The 15,693-nt window shown below is 35.5% G+C and overlaps 1 protein-coding gene across 4 annotated transcripts in view; it reads left to right on the top strand.

The window, feature by feature from the left end:
* Window positions 1-15,507, top strand: part of NAA15 (N-alpha-acetyltransferase 15, NatA auxiliary subunit) — an 82,029-nt gene extending 66,522 nt beyond the window's left edge. For 2 of the 4 annotated variants that reach the window (XM_035023036.1, XM_035023038.1), the window contains exons 16-20: window positions 2,354-2,462; window positions 4,646-4,744; window positions 9,962-10,108; window positions 11,048-11,145; window positions 13,087-15,507. In XM_035023036.1, the coding sequence (XP_034878927.1) occupies window positions 2,354-2,462; window positions 4,646-4,744; window positions 9,962-10,108; window positions 11,048-11,145; window positions 13,087-13,287 (654 nt within the window). In that variant the 3' untranslated portion in view covers window positions 13,288-15,507. Of the gene's footprint in view, window positions 1-2,353; window positions 2,463-4,645; window positions 4,745-9,961; window positions 10,109-11,047; window positions 11,146-13,086 lie in introns of those variants that run through there. The other 2 variants (XM_035023037.1, XM_035023039.1) reach the window with 2 other exon arrangements.
* The last annotated feature ends 186 nt before the right edge of the window (window positions 15,508-15,693 follow it).

Here is a 15,693-nt window from a genome sequence, read left to right as displayed (position 1 = left end):
AATACGGATTAGACTTCACATTGGTTTATAAATTTTAAAATTGCATATGATCAGAACCGCCCTTGCAAATCTCATATTGCCCATCAACACAGTGCAGTCCCATTATACATCTCTTTAAACTTAAGTAAATTCAAATCTTCATGACTAGATGTAATTTTTTTTTTGAGAGACAGAAATGAGTATGCATAATTCTGGCAAATTCATCCAGTACTCCCCTCATTGAACACAGGACCCCAACTGAGTATGAGACCCAGGAAGTGTGACTACCATTTGTTTATTCCATGTCAGTTCCTGTGTGCCTCTCCCAGGGTGAACATTTTGCTACAGTGATTCTCATTTTGGTACTTAATATGGTTTTCATGCACAGAATGCAAAGTAGTGATAAATATATTCATTTCTATGTGTCTGTCTTTACAACTTTAGGGATTTTTCAAGGGTAGTTTTGGTGATACTTTTTTTTTTTTTTAAGATTTTATTTATTTGACACAGAGGGAGAGACAGCCAGAGAGGGAATACAAGCAGGTGGAGTGGGAGAGGGAGAAGCAGGCTTCCCGCCGAGCAGGGAGCCTGATGTGGGGCTCGATCCCAGGACCCTGGGATCATGACCCGAGCTGAAGGCAGACGCTCAACAACTGAGCCACCCAGGCACCCCTTGATACTTTTTCCTTTTTTTTTTAATCTTAAGCACTGATTATAGAACTCATCCCTGTTTATATGCTTTTGTATATATAACTCTATACTTCATTATGTATGTATGAATATAGAATGTAGTTAGCTTTATTGTGGTTATGTACATATGTTTAAACACTTAGATTTAGCCTGACAAAAATCTTACCTATGTGAGGCACACAGAAACGTGGGGACAACAGATCCAGATTTTTTGTGGAGGCATAGGTTCTCATTTATTAGAATTGCAGGCAGAATTTCTCTTCTTTTTCCAACTTTAAATACTTGATTTCAGTAAGTATAATGCTAGTATTGCCTTAGCTTCCCTCTAGTCCTTGTTTCCATTTTGTGACAGCAGCCTTATCTCCCTGGTAGTAAATTACCCTGGTCAATACAGCGATCCTCATTTTGGTCTGCTTTGAAAGTCTTGAAAAACTTGATACAGCTTCATTACAATTTCAGTTTCCAGTTCTTTACCTTTCTCTAGTAGACATTTTTCCCCTGTATACCACAAATCCCAACTCAGTAGTACATAGAATCATGGGAATAAGAAGCAAAATATTTACAAATGTGTGAGAAAGGCATCCTTAGGAGGGCCCCTCTCTCCCCTCTGTCTCTTGGTATCTACAGCTAGTAGAGTGACAGTGCCATATATTGATTTCTTGTTTAGAGCGTGTATTCTTCAGAATAATGCCAGCTGGTTTACATGCTAGTATAAGGTAAAACTCCTAGACATCACTTTTTTGCTTAAGGTGTTTTGTTTTTTGTTTTGTTTTTTACTGCTGTGAAGTAATTTCCTTAGCCAGAATCTGTGTTGGTAAAACCACAATTACCGTATTAGCAGAGGCATGTTGTACAGCTATGGCAAATCCAAATTCCATCAAGGATAAATTGTTACTACCTCTGTGATGAGACAAGGCAAATACAGGCATGGATGTTTGGTGCCTTCTGATAAATATGGTATTGCTCCCCACCCCCATCCCAGTCTACAGAGAAGAATTTTGTCTAGATACTCAGTCTAGGAATGTAACAGTAACACAGTTATGTAGTAAATATTATACCTGCCCAGGAATTACTACAAGTATGTAATTAATATGACATCTATATAATTAATAAAGGGTGGTAGAGACAGTTCGATAAATATAAATCTTCTTAAATGCCGTGGCATTGGAATAAATATGGATACTATAGATTTTGTATTAGAACAAAAGCAAGATAGAATGGATATTGTACTGCTTTTTTTTAATAACTTGATTATACTTCACTTTGAACTTAAAAAGAATGTTGACTCATTCTATAATATTCTCTCTCTCTCTTTCTTAATCCCTCTTCATCCTGTTTAACATCTCTCTGTCCTCCCCCCGCCCTACCCCTTGGCTACCTTAACCTGTTCATCTCACTGTCTTTCCCTGGTTCTGTTTTATCTTTCGCTTCACTTGTTGGATAGTTTCTATCCAGAGATAATGTAGTATCTATGGTTAAAAACCAGTGAAGAGTTGTAGAGTTCAAAATCCCCTTCCTTTAGATTATGGGAGGTTAAAATATTGACAGTATTTCTGGGTAATGGGTAAGTGATTTTTACCAAAAAGAAAAAAGAAAAAAACCCAGAAAGTGAAGTGTTATTCACATCCTCCCCCCCCCCCCCCCATCTTGCTTCCACTTGTATAATATCTTTTATTTTTGTTAGGTTGAAACTCCATTGGAAGAAGCTATTAAGTTTTTAACACCGTTGAAGAACTTGGTGAAGAACAAGATAGAAACGCATCTTTTTGCCTTTGAGATTTACTTTAGGAAAGGTAGGCAATTAGGGTATAGTGGCCCTGATAAAATTGATCACTGTTATTTCTTAGATGTAGTCACCCAAATCCAATAGTCTCACCACTGTAGGATTTTTTCCCAATGTAGCTTCTCACAGAAATGCCTGCTATATGTACAAGATATTGTGGGGAGGTATAATGATACTATTATCTCTCCTAGGACATTAAAATCAACGATAGATATTCATACATAAGGTCAAATATAGTAGTTACCATGTACGGTTGTGAATAAAATTAGTTAATGATAACAGAGGTTTGATTAGTGCCTGATACAAAGGGAGCATTGAATAAATGTTGGTTATTATTAGCTGTTATTAGAAAGTGTGGTGCTTAAGGTGTATCTTGAAAGATGGATCATATTTCTGAAAGAAAAGTTGCATAGAAAGGAAGAGGATGCATTAAGAAAACACAAGTATGCTTAAATAATGTTGAGGTTGTCTATATTGCCAGAGTCAGGTAAAAGATAATGGAAGGTCTTGGTTGTCTTGTTTAGAATGCCTAGACTACATATAGATACTAAGACTTTGTGGTATTGAATTGCTGTAATTCAGGTGGTTCATTAAAAAAAAAAAAGTGTATCATTAAGGTGATGCATATTGAAGGGAAGAGAAATTGGTTAGTAAGATCTGACAGAAGGTTGTTGCTCCAAGCAGTGTAACTGTTCTAAAAGAGATTGAATAAAATGGTACCTCTGTAGAGTATCCACTAAAAAATCATGTTTATCCAAAGTAATTAATAATGTCAGGTAAAGGTTGCTATATAGCATTGCTTGGAAATAGGACACAAAAACTATAGTTTAATTTTTATTAAGATATTTACATGGGTATGTAAGATAGCAAAAGGGCCAGGAAGAAATAGATCAAAAAATAACCGATGGTCTCTTGATGGATTTGAGTGATTACAATGGTTTCCATTATATTTCTGTTTTCCAAAATGATTGTGTTATAATTTGGAAAAGAAGTTTAATATAGTCCAGTAATTTCTTTTAAAGAAAAGTTAATACAACTCCCCTTTTCCTTCCTTCCTTCCTTTCTTTCTTTCTTTCTTTCTTTCTTTCTTTCTTTCTTTCTTTCTTTCTTTCTTTCTTGTTTATTTAGAGAGAGCGTGGGAGCAGTTGGGGGGGCTGAGGGGAGTGAGGGAGAGAGAATCTTAAGCAGGCTCCACAAGTGGAGCCCATTGATCATAACCTGAGCCAAAATCAAGAGTCAGACACTTAACCGACTGAGCCACCCAGATGCCCCAATACAACAAATCTTCTTAAATGGAATCCTGAAGTATAAAAAAGCTGTTCTGCTTAAAGTGGGGAAGGGCAATCTAAATTCCTTACAGTTGGCTTAGTTGTATTCTAACCTCTGAAGGGCTCTTCAGCATTTGGAATTCACTGTAGTCGTGTGAAATGGGTAGTAACAAAGAGTATGGCAGTATTTTTAGCTTTCTGAGTGTTGGAGTAAGGGAAAAAGAAATGTCAGAGGAGCCTGGAGTTTTGAATTTTGTCATTTGGAGAATGGTACCAAATTAGGGAAGTCTTAACAAAGAGGTGGTTTTAGATGGGACTTAATCAGGTGACATTTCCATTCAACAGGTGGAAACACTACTGAAGCTTGGGAAACATGGGGGTGTGAGTGTGAGGATAATATGGAAAGATACTAGAAATCACTGAAAACATAACCTTGGTGAATATTGTACCTTTTGAGGAGGAAGAGGAACCAGGTGATTAATTAGGAGAGGACACTCAAGTAGGAGGGAAACCATTTCACGTGAATGTCTCAAAATCCAAGAAAGGAACTAGTTTGAAGTATAAACAATGAAGTTTTATAAGTAGTGCAGAAAATCTCTATTTTTATTAAAGGAGGTTAAGAAATGAAATGGCTTCAAATTTTGTTTATATGGCATTAGTTCAAATATTGTTGAATGCTATCTAAATTTTTTGTACTTCATAAAATATTTTTTTCTTAAAAACATTTTTTCTTAAGGAATATGGTGTGGAAAATATTAGCTAATGTTGCTAATCTGAGGAAATCATTTGCTTCACTCATGTTGCAGTTCAGATGTGATTGACTCTAAATTAGTTTCTCTATTTGTAATTCTCTTAAATTAGTCCTCCAAGAGGGCAGCTTATTTTATCAAATGATCAAAATATATCTTACTTTTTCTTTTTATAGAAAAGTTTCTTTTGATGCTACAATCAGTAAAGAGGGCATTTGCTATTGATTCTAGTCATCCCTGGCTTCATGAGTGTATGATTCGACTCTTTAGTACTGGTATGTTTTTTTGTTTTACATTACTTAAGTATTTGATTACAGTAGTTGATAGTGACTGTATAAGTAATCTATATAAGTTTGTCATAAACTCAGATCATTTTAAAGCTGTTACATTTTAAATTAGCTAAGGGGAAAAGCAGGGTTCTTTTCTTTGTGATGAAGGTCTTTAAGGCTAGAAATGTTACTTGATCTTGATACAGAATTGTTCAGTCCGAATATTTGAGAATCACCTTTGTTTCTGTTTCTAAAAAGTTACATGTATGTTGAAATTTTGAATCATACTCATTGTGTAAAGCTTTTTAATAAATTCTTCTAAAACTGAAAAATCTCTGAAATTGACTAGCTATCTCCTTATTTATCTGTCTTCAGAATTCTTGGAGTCATAAAAGTTTTGTTACTAAATACAGATTTAAAAGAACTTTAAGGCAATCACTACTTTTCAAATATTTTCATAGTAAGATCCATATGTTACTTTTAATGTGAAGTAGAACTACAGAATTTTAGAGTGTAAAAGGTGGAATTTTATGCTAATTATTTTTCATTTTATAGTTGAGAAATCTAGAACCTTAAAAGATTAAATGACTTATTCAGGGTAACACAAATAATTAGTAATGAAGCAGGAATGATAGCTAAAGTACTCCTGTAGTCAAGTGGTGGTGGTGTTTTGATTTTTAAGTGACTCTTCGGAGAGGGGATATTGAATCTTTAATAGAACAATCTGCAAATACTGTTAAATTACCTATCTCGTTGCTGAATACTGAGCCACATATGAATCCATACATATCTAAATAATGTGATTAAAACAGGCATCGCAGTCAGTCTTTTGAAAAATGCTAAAATTGTCCTGATTAAGACCATTGTTTGACTTCTAAGAAAAAGTAAACCTTACTTAATTTATATTTATGCTTGTCAAAAAAAGATTCCTGTTATAGATACTGAATCATAGAGATGTTTTTCAGTGTCTTAAATTATGGAAGTAATAAATAACCACCTTATAGAAAAACAGAAGAAAGAATTGCTATATTTAGAGAAAATAAAAAAATTTGTTTCTCATCTTTATGTATTAAATTCTTTTTGAAATCATGAGTCAGAAAATGAAGGCCAGGAGTAATGGTCTTAAATCCATTCTTGGTTAGGATGGAGTGCACTTAAGCTGTTTTCAAAATTAAAATACACACTTTATTTTGTATAATCAACTCTTTCCTAAAAGGTAGTAAAATAATACATATAAATCCTCTGGATTTGGAGATTTCCCTTTGAAATAGGAATTAAAAGTGGCATATCTAAATATATTTGCTTATAGTATGGGTGTGGATTGATGAACATACAACTGTTTCCTTGGAACAGTTGTTTCAGGAATTAAAATGCTCATGGACTTCAGAAGAACAAAGGCAGGATGGTCCTGATGTAAAGGTAGAATTATTTAGTGTCCCTTTCAGCTTTGCGCATTGCTCCACATGTTTAGCTGACAGCATTGTCAGGAGTTACAAAGTAATCCTTATTTTGACTAAATTTAGGCAGTAAAGTGATAATTTGGAGTGATAAAGATGCACGGTTCTTACCTTTGTTAAGAACAGGTGTGTACTGTATAGAGCTATTTGTGAAACTACAGAAGCACAGAGTTAGGGCATCTTTGATATACCCCACAGGGTTCCTTTAACTAATATATTTGGTACTTTAAAAAAATTAACTTTGAAGTAATTTTTCTTTTTTTTCTTTTTTTTTTTATATTTTTATTTGTTCATTTGACAGAGAGACAGCAAGAGAGGGAACACAAGCAGGGGGAGCGGGAGAGGGAGAAGCAGGCTTCCTGCTGAGCGGGGAGCCCGATGTGGGGCTCGATCCCAGGACCCTGGGATCATGACCTGAGCCGAAGGCAGATGCTTAACGACTGAGCCACTCAGGTGCCCCTGAAGTAATTTTTCAAGAACACATTTGTCATGTCAAGTTATATTGTACTAACTCCTTCTTTACAAAGAAATTCCCACAGTAACACCTTTCTGGGAAGTATGGGTATAAAAAGGAGCGCTGATACCTATTTTATTAATAATAGAAACTTCTCTAAATAAATATACTCATTTTAGTCTGGTTATGAGTACCCTCCAAATCTTCAGAATGTTGTTATAGTACCAGTGTAATTAGTATCTGCTACATAAAGTAATTTACCAGATAGGTCATCTTCCTCTCCCCCTTTTAATTACGAAGATGATTTTCAAATTATTCTTTTTTTTTTTTTTTTAAGTTGTAGGACTTAGAGCAATTTAAACTACATTTCTGTTCAGTGTTAAGTAAAAGATAGGAGCTTAGGTATTCAGTTTTATTATTCGCTTACAATGCTTTTAAAATAACTGGTCATCTTGTTCTGCAGTGAATCTTTTGTCTTTTCCTCTCTCATTTGTACAAACTCCTTTCTTTTATCTGCAGATTATTTTTCTTCTGTAGTTATGCATTTCTCTCCTAAAAACTTCATTAATACTCTCATTTACCTACTTCACTGTTTTGAGTGGTAATCACTTAGTAGGTTGTGCTTTAACCTAGTAGTGAGTAGTCTTTATCTCACACAAAATATGAGCATTTTCTACCCAAATTATTAACAAAAATGCCAGCTAGCCTAGGAACAAGGGAAAGTCTTTTTGCTAAGAATCAGCCTTTTCAGTGCGACTTTTAAACCATTGATGATTACTAAATTAATTTAACCTGCAATAAGCTAATAGCATGAACCAAACATTAATTTTAAGATGTCAAAAGACTCCAATCAAAAGCCTCTTAGAGAAGGTTTTATTACCCTTCCCTCAGTCAAGTATTACTTTTCCATGATTCACAAGACATTGTGTCAGAAGATATCAAGGAAGATAAATAGTCTGGGATTTTTTATTTTCCTGAGACTTCAATATTTTTTGTTAATCACTTTCAGAGGATTTTTAGATTGATCCCACAGCCCACTAGTCTTTAGCAATAAAAGCTTATCTAATAGACCTGTGACATTTGAGGTTGCTCCGTTCCTTAAAGATACAGGTAAAATTGCATTCTGTAGAATTTCATACAGCATCCTAAGTTACACTGCAGCAGATTTTTTGTTGTTGTAATTAGTTAGTATCTTCCTAGAAATTACAGTTCCAATCTACATAATGTAGGGGAGCAAACAGAGTCAGCCTCTAACATTTTGTGATTTAGTGAGGAAATGTTTTTGGAAGTAGCTATTAGTGGAAGTTAGGAGTTACATAAATATTTCCTCTTTATATATCCTGTGTGTGTGTATATATATATATATATACGTATATATATATATTTGTTTTTAGTTGTGTGGGCTTTTTTTTTTTTAAAGCAGTTTGATTTTTCTGGGGAGATTGTTTTAATCTGAGGAAAACAAATTTAATAAAGGTAATAAAAAACATGAAAAGCTTAGCTTCCACCTATAACCAACTCTAATGTAACTATACAGTTACTTTCCCATCTACATATAGTGTCCGGAAAGCACTTCATGGAAACCAACAAGGCTTGTGGAAATAACATATTTTATAGAAAACCTGTGGTTTTGACATAATGTTCATTGTAATTGGCTGTAATCTATTTTACCAACTTTTCTTTCAGTTCTCTCTGCACTCCTGCCTCCCCTGAAAAACAAATACTAATAAATTGCAAAAGCCAAGTTGAAAGTACAGCTGTAATGGAGGTTAAGCTAAATTCTTTAATAACTTATTTAATTGGGGAAAAAACCCACCTCATTTAATTGAACCACTCAATTCTATAGAATGATAGAGGAAATGTTATTTAACCAACAAAGGGCATATCAGTCAGTTATTCAGGTACATAATAATTATGTGTAGAATATTTCATACAGATGTTTACTACTCAAGAGTTCAGTGTTTTTTGTTTTGTTTTTTTAAGATTTTATTTATTTATTTGAGAGAGAGAGACTGAGAGAGAGAGCACATAAGAGGGGGGAGGGTCAGAGGGAGAAGCAGACTCCCCGCTGAGCAGGGAGCCCGATGCGGGACTCGATGCAGGGACTCGAGGATCATGACCTGAGCCGAAGGCAGTCACTTAACCAACTGAGCCACCCAGGCGCCCGAGTTCAGTGTTTTTTAAACTTAGGGTAGTGATCCATTGGGGAGATAATGAAGGCAGTTTAGTGAGTCATTACTACCATTTGAAAATGTAAAATAGAATAGAGTAGAAAATAACAGAATGCATAGCACAAAGTTAGGGTTAGTGTTCTGTGCAACTTTTGCTTCACATGATGAGTTATGTATATATAGGATACATATTCATCAGTACAACATTTGAAAGTGACCACCATGGTTCCTAAGCATAATTAACAATTTATCAAATTATATATTTAGCTATTATATAATTAGCTCTTTTATATATAACTTTTCCTTACTGTGATCATTTTAGGTTGGGTATTTCCTCAATTTTACAGATCAAGAAGTAAGTTCAGAGAGGTTGTGACTTGTCCAAGCCTAGATCCATACCCAGGTCTGTCTGGCTCAAAGCTTCAGACTGTCTCTCTATACCAAAATAATAATGGGGAAAAAAAAAAAAAAGCGTACTAAAATTCAGTCCAGAGAGCTTGTGGGGGGTCCGCTTTTCCATCTCTAAATCCCAAGCTCTGGGAATAGGATTACTAGCATGTATTCCTTACAGGAAAATACTTTGGTGGTCCTTTGGAATTTACTATATAGTGATAACTCAGTTTACATAGCCCCTACAAATAAAGGTCAATGAAGTCAATCATGTTTTCTTTTAAAATTGATAAATTTTGTAATGCCTTACTTGGGTATAGAAGATGGAGGTGAGGAAAATTCTGTTTTCTTCAGCACTGCATAATTACTGTGACAGTATTTATCAGGTAGGTGTCATCAAAGCCCCTAGTTTACAGACTTGATTTAAAGTTGAGGGGGGCAGCCCCTAGGGGCTTAGAAGGCTACAGAATTAACGTCTTTCATTATCTGTTTTGCTTTTTTTTTTTTCCCCAGAAAATGCATCGTTTATCAATGAAATGTCTTTGAATGCCAGTAGAAAATCATTAGATTATTCTGCTGACACACATTCTTTACATTTATATAATAAGCTCTTTAAATATTGAATTATAAGTAGGTTCATCTAGTTTTTACATATAATTATTTCATTGTACTCTTCAAGTAAATAATTTCTTTAACTTCTGCAAACTGTATCAGAGTATCTACTAATTGAGTTTGTTTTTAATTTGTTCAGCAGTGTGTGAAAGTAAAGATTTACCTGATACAGTTAGAACAGTATTAAAACAAGAAATGAATCGTCTTTTTGGAGCAACGAATCCAAAGAATTTTAATGAAACTTTTCTGAAAAGGAATTCTGATTCATTGCCACACAGATTATCAGGTAATCACTTTATTTTCTTTTTATCTTAGCCTTCTAAAACAATTTCAGTTTTTATCTTAATGGATCAGTGACAAGGTTACACATTTCTCACATGGAAGAGGCATTGTGATTATCTCACATTTTAATCTTATGAAAATAGGCAGCTTAAATATGCTTCCTATTTTTAAATTTCTTAGACAAAATTATTACTGTGAAACAAGGTCAGTAGTTTCTCCTGGTTCAGCATAGTCTTTACAACAAAGCAAGTATACTGCATTTAGCTGTATATTACATATAATGAAGGAGGGAGGAGCTTTCTGTTTTTTTTCTTTCTCCCTTCAGCATGCTCTTAAAATTCACTTGGATGTGACCATCATCTTCTATTTCTCATGCTTATATAAGATATTAAACTGAACAGTGCAAAGCACCTGAAACCATTTCACAGGCAGGGGTCTGTGCTAGCAGTCCAAAGTCTGGACTTGATGGGACCATGTGGGTAGTGCTTTAGTAGGATGCTTTTAGAATACCTGGCTAAGAAGCCCAGCAGCTTTGTATGCCTTTGTGGAATTCTGAATTCAGCTTTTTGGCTCATACCATCAAGGTTGGGTATCTCTCCCTCCTCTCACATCCTCACCCCAACCACATTTAGTGGAGTATTCCCCTCAGCCCCAAATTATGTTCATTTTAGAAAGAAGAAACCTATCCATGGTCCCACTACACAAAGACAACTATTATTAGAATATTTTATTTCTTCACAGTTTTTTTTACTTTAATTGTAGTTAGGCTATTTTTGGTCTATCTTCTCAGGGTTTTTTATTTTTTTAAACAGTGTTTCAAATGGCTGTTTGCATTTTTCTAATAAAGTGCCATATATGTTACATTTAGATTTGAATGGATAGAGGATAAGATGCTGGTTTTACTTTTAAATAAAAACAAATTTCCTTTTTTCTTCTCCTTTAGCTGCCAAAATGGTATATTATTTAGATCCTTCTAGTCAGAAGCGAGCTATAGAGTTGGCAACAACACTTGATGAATCCCTCACTAACAGAAACCTCCAGGTAAAGAGTTTCTCATAATCTCTATTAATAATACCTGACTACTTTCAGTTTCTCTTTAAACGAAGAGAATAATTTTCATCAAATAATTGTTTTTGTTATTTATGCGTACTGTTTACCAAACAGTTCTGAATCCATATCAGAAACTAACCTTATCTTAAATTTATTTAGGATTGTCTGTGTGTGCACACATACACAGCAGGCTCCTTGGCATTCAAGAACTAGTTCCACATCTCTTACTTATATTTTTTTCTAGAAATATGTTTTAGTAAAATCATGTATGTATTCCACAGTTAATTTTAGATTTCAGTTCATATCTGTGCATTTTTAAAAAAATATTTATTTTAGAGAGAGTGAGAGAGAGGGCGTGCATGAGTGGGGGGAGGGAGAATCCCAAGCAGACTCCCCACGCAGGGCAGCTCAGTCTCACCAACCCGAGATCCTGAACCGAGCCAAAATCAAGAGTCGGATGCCCATCCAACTGAGCCACGTAGGCGCCTCCATATCTGTGCATTTCTGAGCAAACAGTGGTCTCCAGGAAGATTTTTTTTTTTTTTAATTTATTTATTTACTGATTGAGAGAGTGCGCATGCATGCATGCAGGAGGGCTGGGGAGGAGCAGAGGAAGAAGAGACTCTTTAGCAGACTCATACTGAGCCCCATGCACGGCTGGATATCACCACCCTGAGATCATCACCTGAGCTGAAACCAAGAGTCAGTCGCTTAACTGACTGCACCACAGGCGCCTCCTCAGTGAAGATTCTGACGTATTGAAGATGTATATGCCAGGGGTCAAATTAAAACTCATTTTATAACTTGCAATGTAACATGAGATGAAGTAGAGTAAAAGATACATGGGTGTGTTGCAAAATACAGATTCTAGTTTAGACTAAAAACAAAGGACATAGTGCTACTTCCTGTGATAATTGGCCAGATAAAATAAGCATTTGATATATTCCTTTAATAGCAAATGAAGGAAATATCTTCAAGAAACATTTGACTTGTTGATTGCTAATTAATACATCATTTAGATTAGAACATTTCTAGACTGGCAAAGGTGTTGGATATTATATGTCTGCAAACTACATAATGTTTTCCAAGTGAAAAGATAAATAAAACATGGGAAATGCAAGTCAACATGAAATATTTTCAAATAGAAGATATACTGAGGGGTTTGGTTGAAACAATTACCAATTTTTTTTTTTTTAAAGATTTTATTTATTTATTTGAGAGCGAGAATGAGATAGAGAGAGCATGAGAGGGGGGAGGGTCAGAGGGAGAAGCAGACTCCCTGCTGAGCAGGGAGCCCGATGCGGAACTCGATCCCGGGACTCCAGGATCATGACCTGAGCCGAAGGCAGTCGCTTAACCGAATGAGCCACCTAGGCACCCCAAACAATTACCAATTTTTATGAACAAATTTTTCTTGCATTATGCCCTTTGGTTTGAGACTTCCTTTCCTGCTTAGTTAGTGGAGAAACCTACAATTTGAACACAAGGGTGAAAAGCAATGTTTGATATTGCCAACTGTCTCTAAGCCTCTTAAAAAAAAAAAAAAAAACTGTAAAAGGTTTAAGTAACTGATTGTTACCATAGAAATTTTGACGTTTGTACACAGCTCCAGCCGGAGCTGAGGCAGCGTTGCCACCTAGGGTCGAGCACTTGCTCAGAGTGAGTGTGTCTTTAAATGCAGCACCCTACCACTTTGCTTGCCCAACATTAGTCCTGGCCCTGTTTATAAATTCATCCTTTTGTGTAAACCCTGCAATTCCAAAGAAGCTAATTCTTATGGAATGTATATGTGGGAGTTAAATGCTTTTGTGTATCTTAAATACGTACCTTTGCCTTTTGTTTAGAGAATCTGTGGATAATGAAATGTCTAATGAATTCACAGTAAAAACTTATTTTTTGACAACTTTAACATGACCTTTTCTCTTTCTTTAGACATGTATGGAGGTATTAGAAGCCTTGTGTGATGGTAGCCTAGGAGACTGTAAAGAAGCTGCTGAAGTTTATAGAGCAAATTGTCATAAGCTTTTCCCTTATGCTTTGGCTTTCATGCCTCCTGGATATGAAGAGGATATGAAGATCACAGTTAATGGAGATAGTTCTGCAGAAACTGAAGAACTGGCCAATGAAATTTGAACATCATTAAACAAGCAAATGGAATGACTTTGGACCATATCTAGTGTATAATATTTTTGTCACGCACCTGCTGCATTGCTCTAACTTACACAGAATGAGAAGAGTAAATGTTCTTGCCTTCAAATAGTGTTTTACGTTTTTTATCCTGCTGAAAAAGTATATATAAAATATCTAACATATTACAGGATATAGGTTCAGTTTCTTAAAAAATTAAAAGCTGCTAAAATTGAGGGATTAAAAAAAGATACCTTATTCTATTCCTACCTACCCACCCATGTTTTTTAACTAATTTATATAAAATCTGGAGGCTGTTACAGCTAACAAAGCAGGTGTGTGGCAGAAATATTACTTTAAAATTTGTCTTGTGAGATTTTACTATATCTCAGACAGCATAAACGCTGTTTTAGCACTGGATTCTTTCACTGAGCACAAAGAGTTGTTGGGGCTTTAGCATCTGACTGATTCTGTTACGGGGTTGATTCTGACCATAGGAAGTATGCAATGTGAATCACTATTTACAGAGAAACCTACAACAGATGCTTGATGTTGTAGAAGCTGGGACATATAGATACCAAGCAGAATTATAAGAAACCTAGAGGGTGTTCAATACGCTTGTTGTGTTTCCAAAATTCACTGTACATGATCAGTTTGGTGTTCTTGTACCACAGTTTTTAACTGAAGGAACCAGTTGGAACAATCTCAATTTTAACTAAAACTTGAAGAACTAAAATAGCAATGCAAACCTTTCAGCATTGTCTTTGGCCAAACTTGTTAAAACTGTAATGCAAGAACCAAATGCACTGTGATGTGGCACCAACTAATTAGCACGCATGAATTTTTTCACCCAAGAGTGAAAAAAGAAAATCTACCATGGCTTGAAGTTAAAGAGCAGAACTCCTGACTACCATTCTATGACTGATCAAGAGACTAATAGTTAAAAACCTCAGCAGGCCTTGTTCACGATATGCAGAAAAAAAGTGCTGCAGTTTAGATACCTCTGGAATTTTTCCACAGTGTCACAGGTTTGTAATACTTGAAGCCCTACATTTCTAAGAATATATTTCTTGCTCAGTTGTTTCAGGCAAGCCCAAGACTTTGTAATTTTTAAAGGGCCCAAGATTTTTTTTTTTCAATAACAGACCAGCTTCTTTTTCCTGCAGTTACAGATGTAATTTCCTTTTTGTTGTCAAACATAAGGTACCAAATATGATGCAATAAATTGTTTTGAAAAACAGTTGTGTGAATATTTCAACTAATCTGTGTTGGGCTTCTGTGAAAACACACAGGTGGAAACAGAGGTGCAAGCCAGAGGCAATGTAATGTGCTGTACGGCTAGTGCCGACGGGAGCGTTCAGGACGGGCTGAGTGCCGATGTCAGGGGAACTCCGTAATGCAGGTGTACGTGCCGTTCCTGCACTAAGATTTCATTGAGGCTAGGATGGTGGCAGGTGAATGTAATTCCTAACTCCTCGTTTGAAAGGCAAGCTGAAAACTGCAATTTTGATGGAGAAAATGAGCCTTAAAATGTTAAACCTGTATACTGAGAACTGGCCTCAGGCTCAATATTCTCATGGCATTTGCAAGATTTAAGCAAATTAAAGTGAATCAGTTGTATATATAATTGACCTTTTTTTGTGGGACTTTTAGTTTATAGGACGTATATTCTAAAGGGAATTTTCAGGAGACCTGATCCTTCTACTGATTGGACAGTTGTGCTAAACTCAACCTTTCATAGTACGTGACCTGCATTCCGCGTCCCAGTCTAACGATTTAGTGATGTAAAGAGAAGTACAAACTGAACTCCAGTGCTTTGTTCTGTTTTCTTAACCGGCCCTGTCTCAGGAACATCTTAACAGATGGCAAAAAAACAAACTTTTTTTCAACTTCTCCTATGAGTGGCAACTGAAGTTCTTATTGTTGGGAAAGAACACTAGTGCTACCTCTGCCACTACTGAGGTGTTGGGAGGAGGCGCCAGCCATATAATAGGGAGTGTATGTGTGAATTATGTTTAAACGCTACTGTATATTGAAATGGAATTCATATATTTGTCTTGATAATGTTCAAATGATGTAGATTGTCTTAGAATGAAAATTCATAAGTACTCAGAACTCTTGATGCAGATGCCACCCGTGAGGAGCTAAATTCCTAAAATGTATATTGTACTCCAACCCAATTTTACTGGAACTATTGAATAAATATTTTATTTTCTTTCAGGTTTACTTGATAGTGGATACATTGTCTGGTGTCGGAGGACCTTTGACAGGGTTCATTTTATGTCCAGACAGCACCCCTAAAACATTGTACTGTACTGTCTTGCTCTGAGTAGTATCAACTGGGTCATCTCACATTTGCCTCATCACTCTATTTAAATTCCAAATGATACTGTGGGGGAAAACAGGGTTAGA

The sequence above is a fragment of the Mirounga leonina genome, unplaced genomic scaffold (genome assembly GCF_011800145.1).
Source record: "Mirounga leonina isolate KUSES-001 unplaced genomic scaffold, KU_Mleo_1.0 Mir_176, whole genome shotgun sequence".
Lineage (NCBI taxonomy): Eukaryota > Metazoa > Chordata > Mammalia > Carnivora > Phocidae > Mirounga > Mirounga leonina.
Note: the sequence above shows the minus strand (reverse complement) of the source record. Positions and strands in the feature narration are given on the sequence as shown.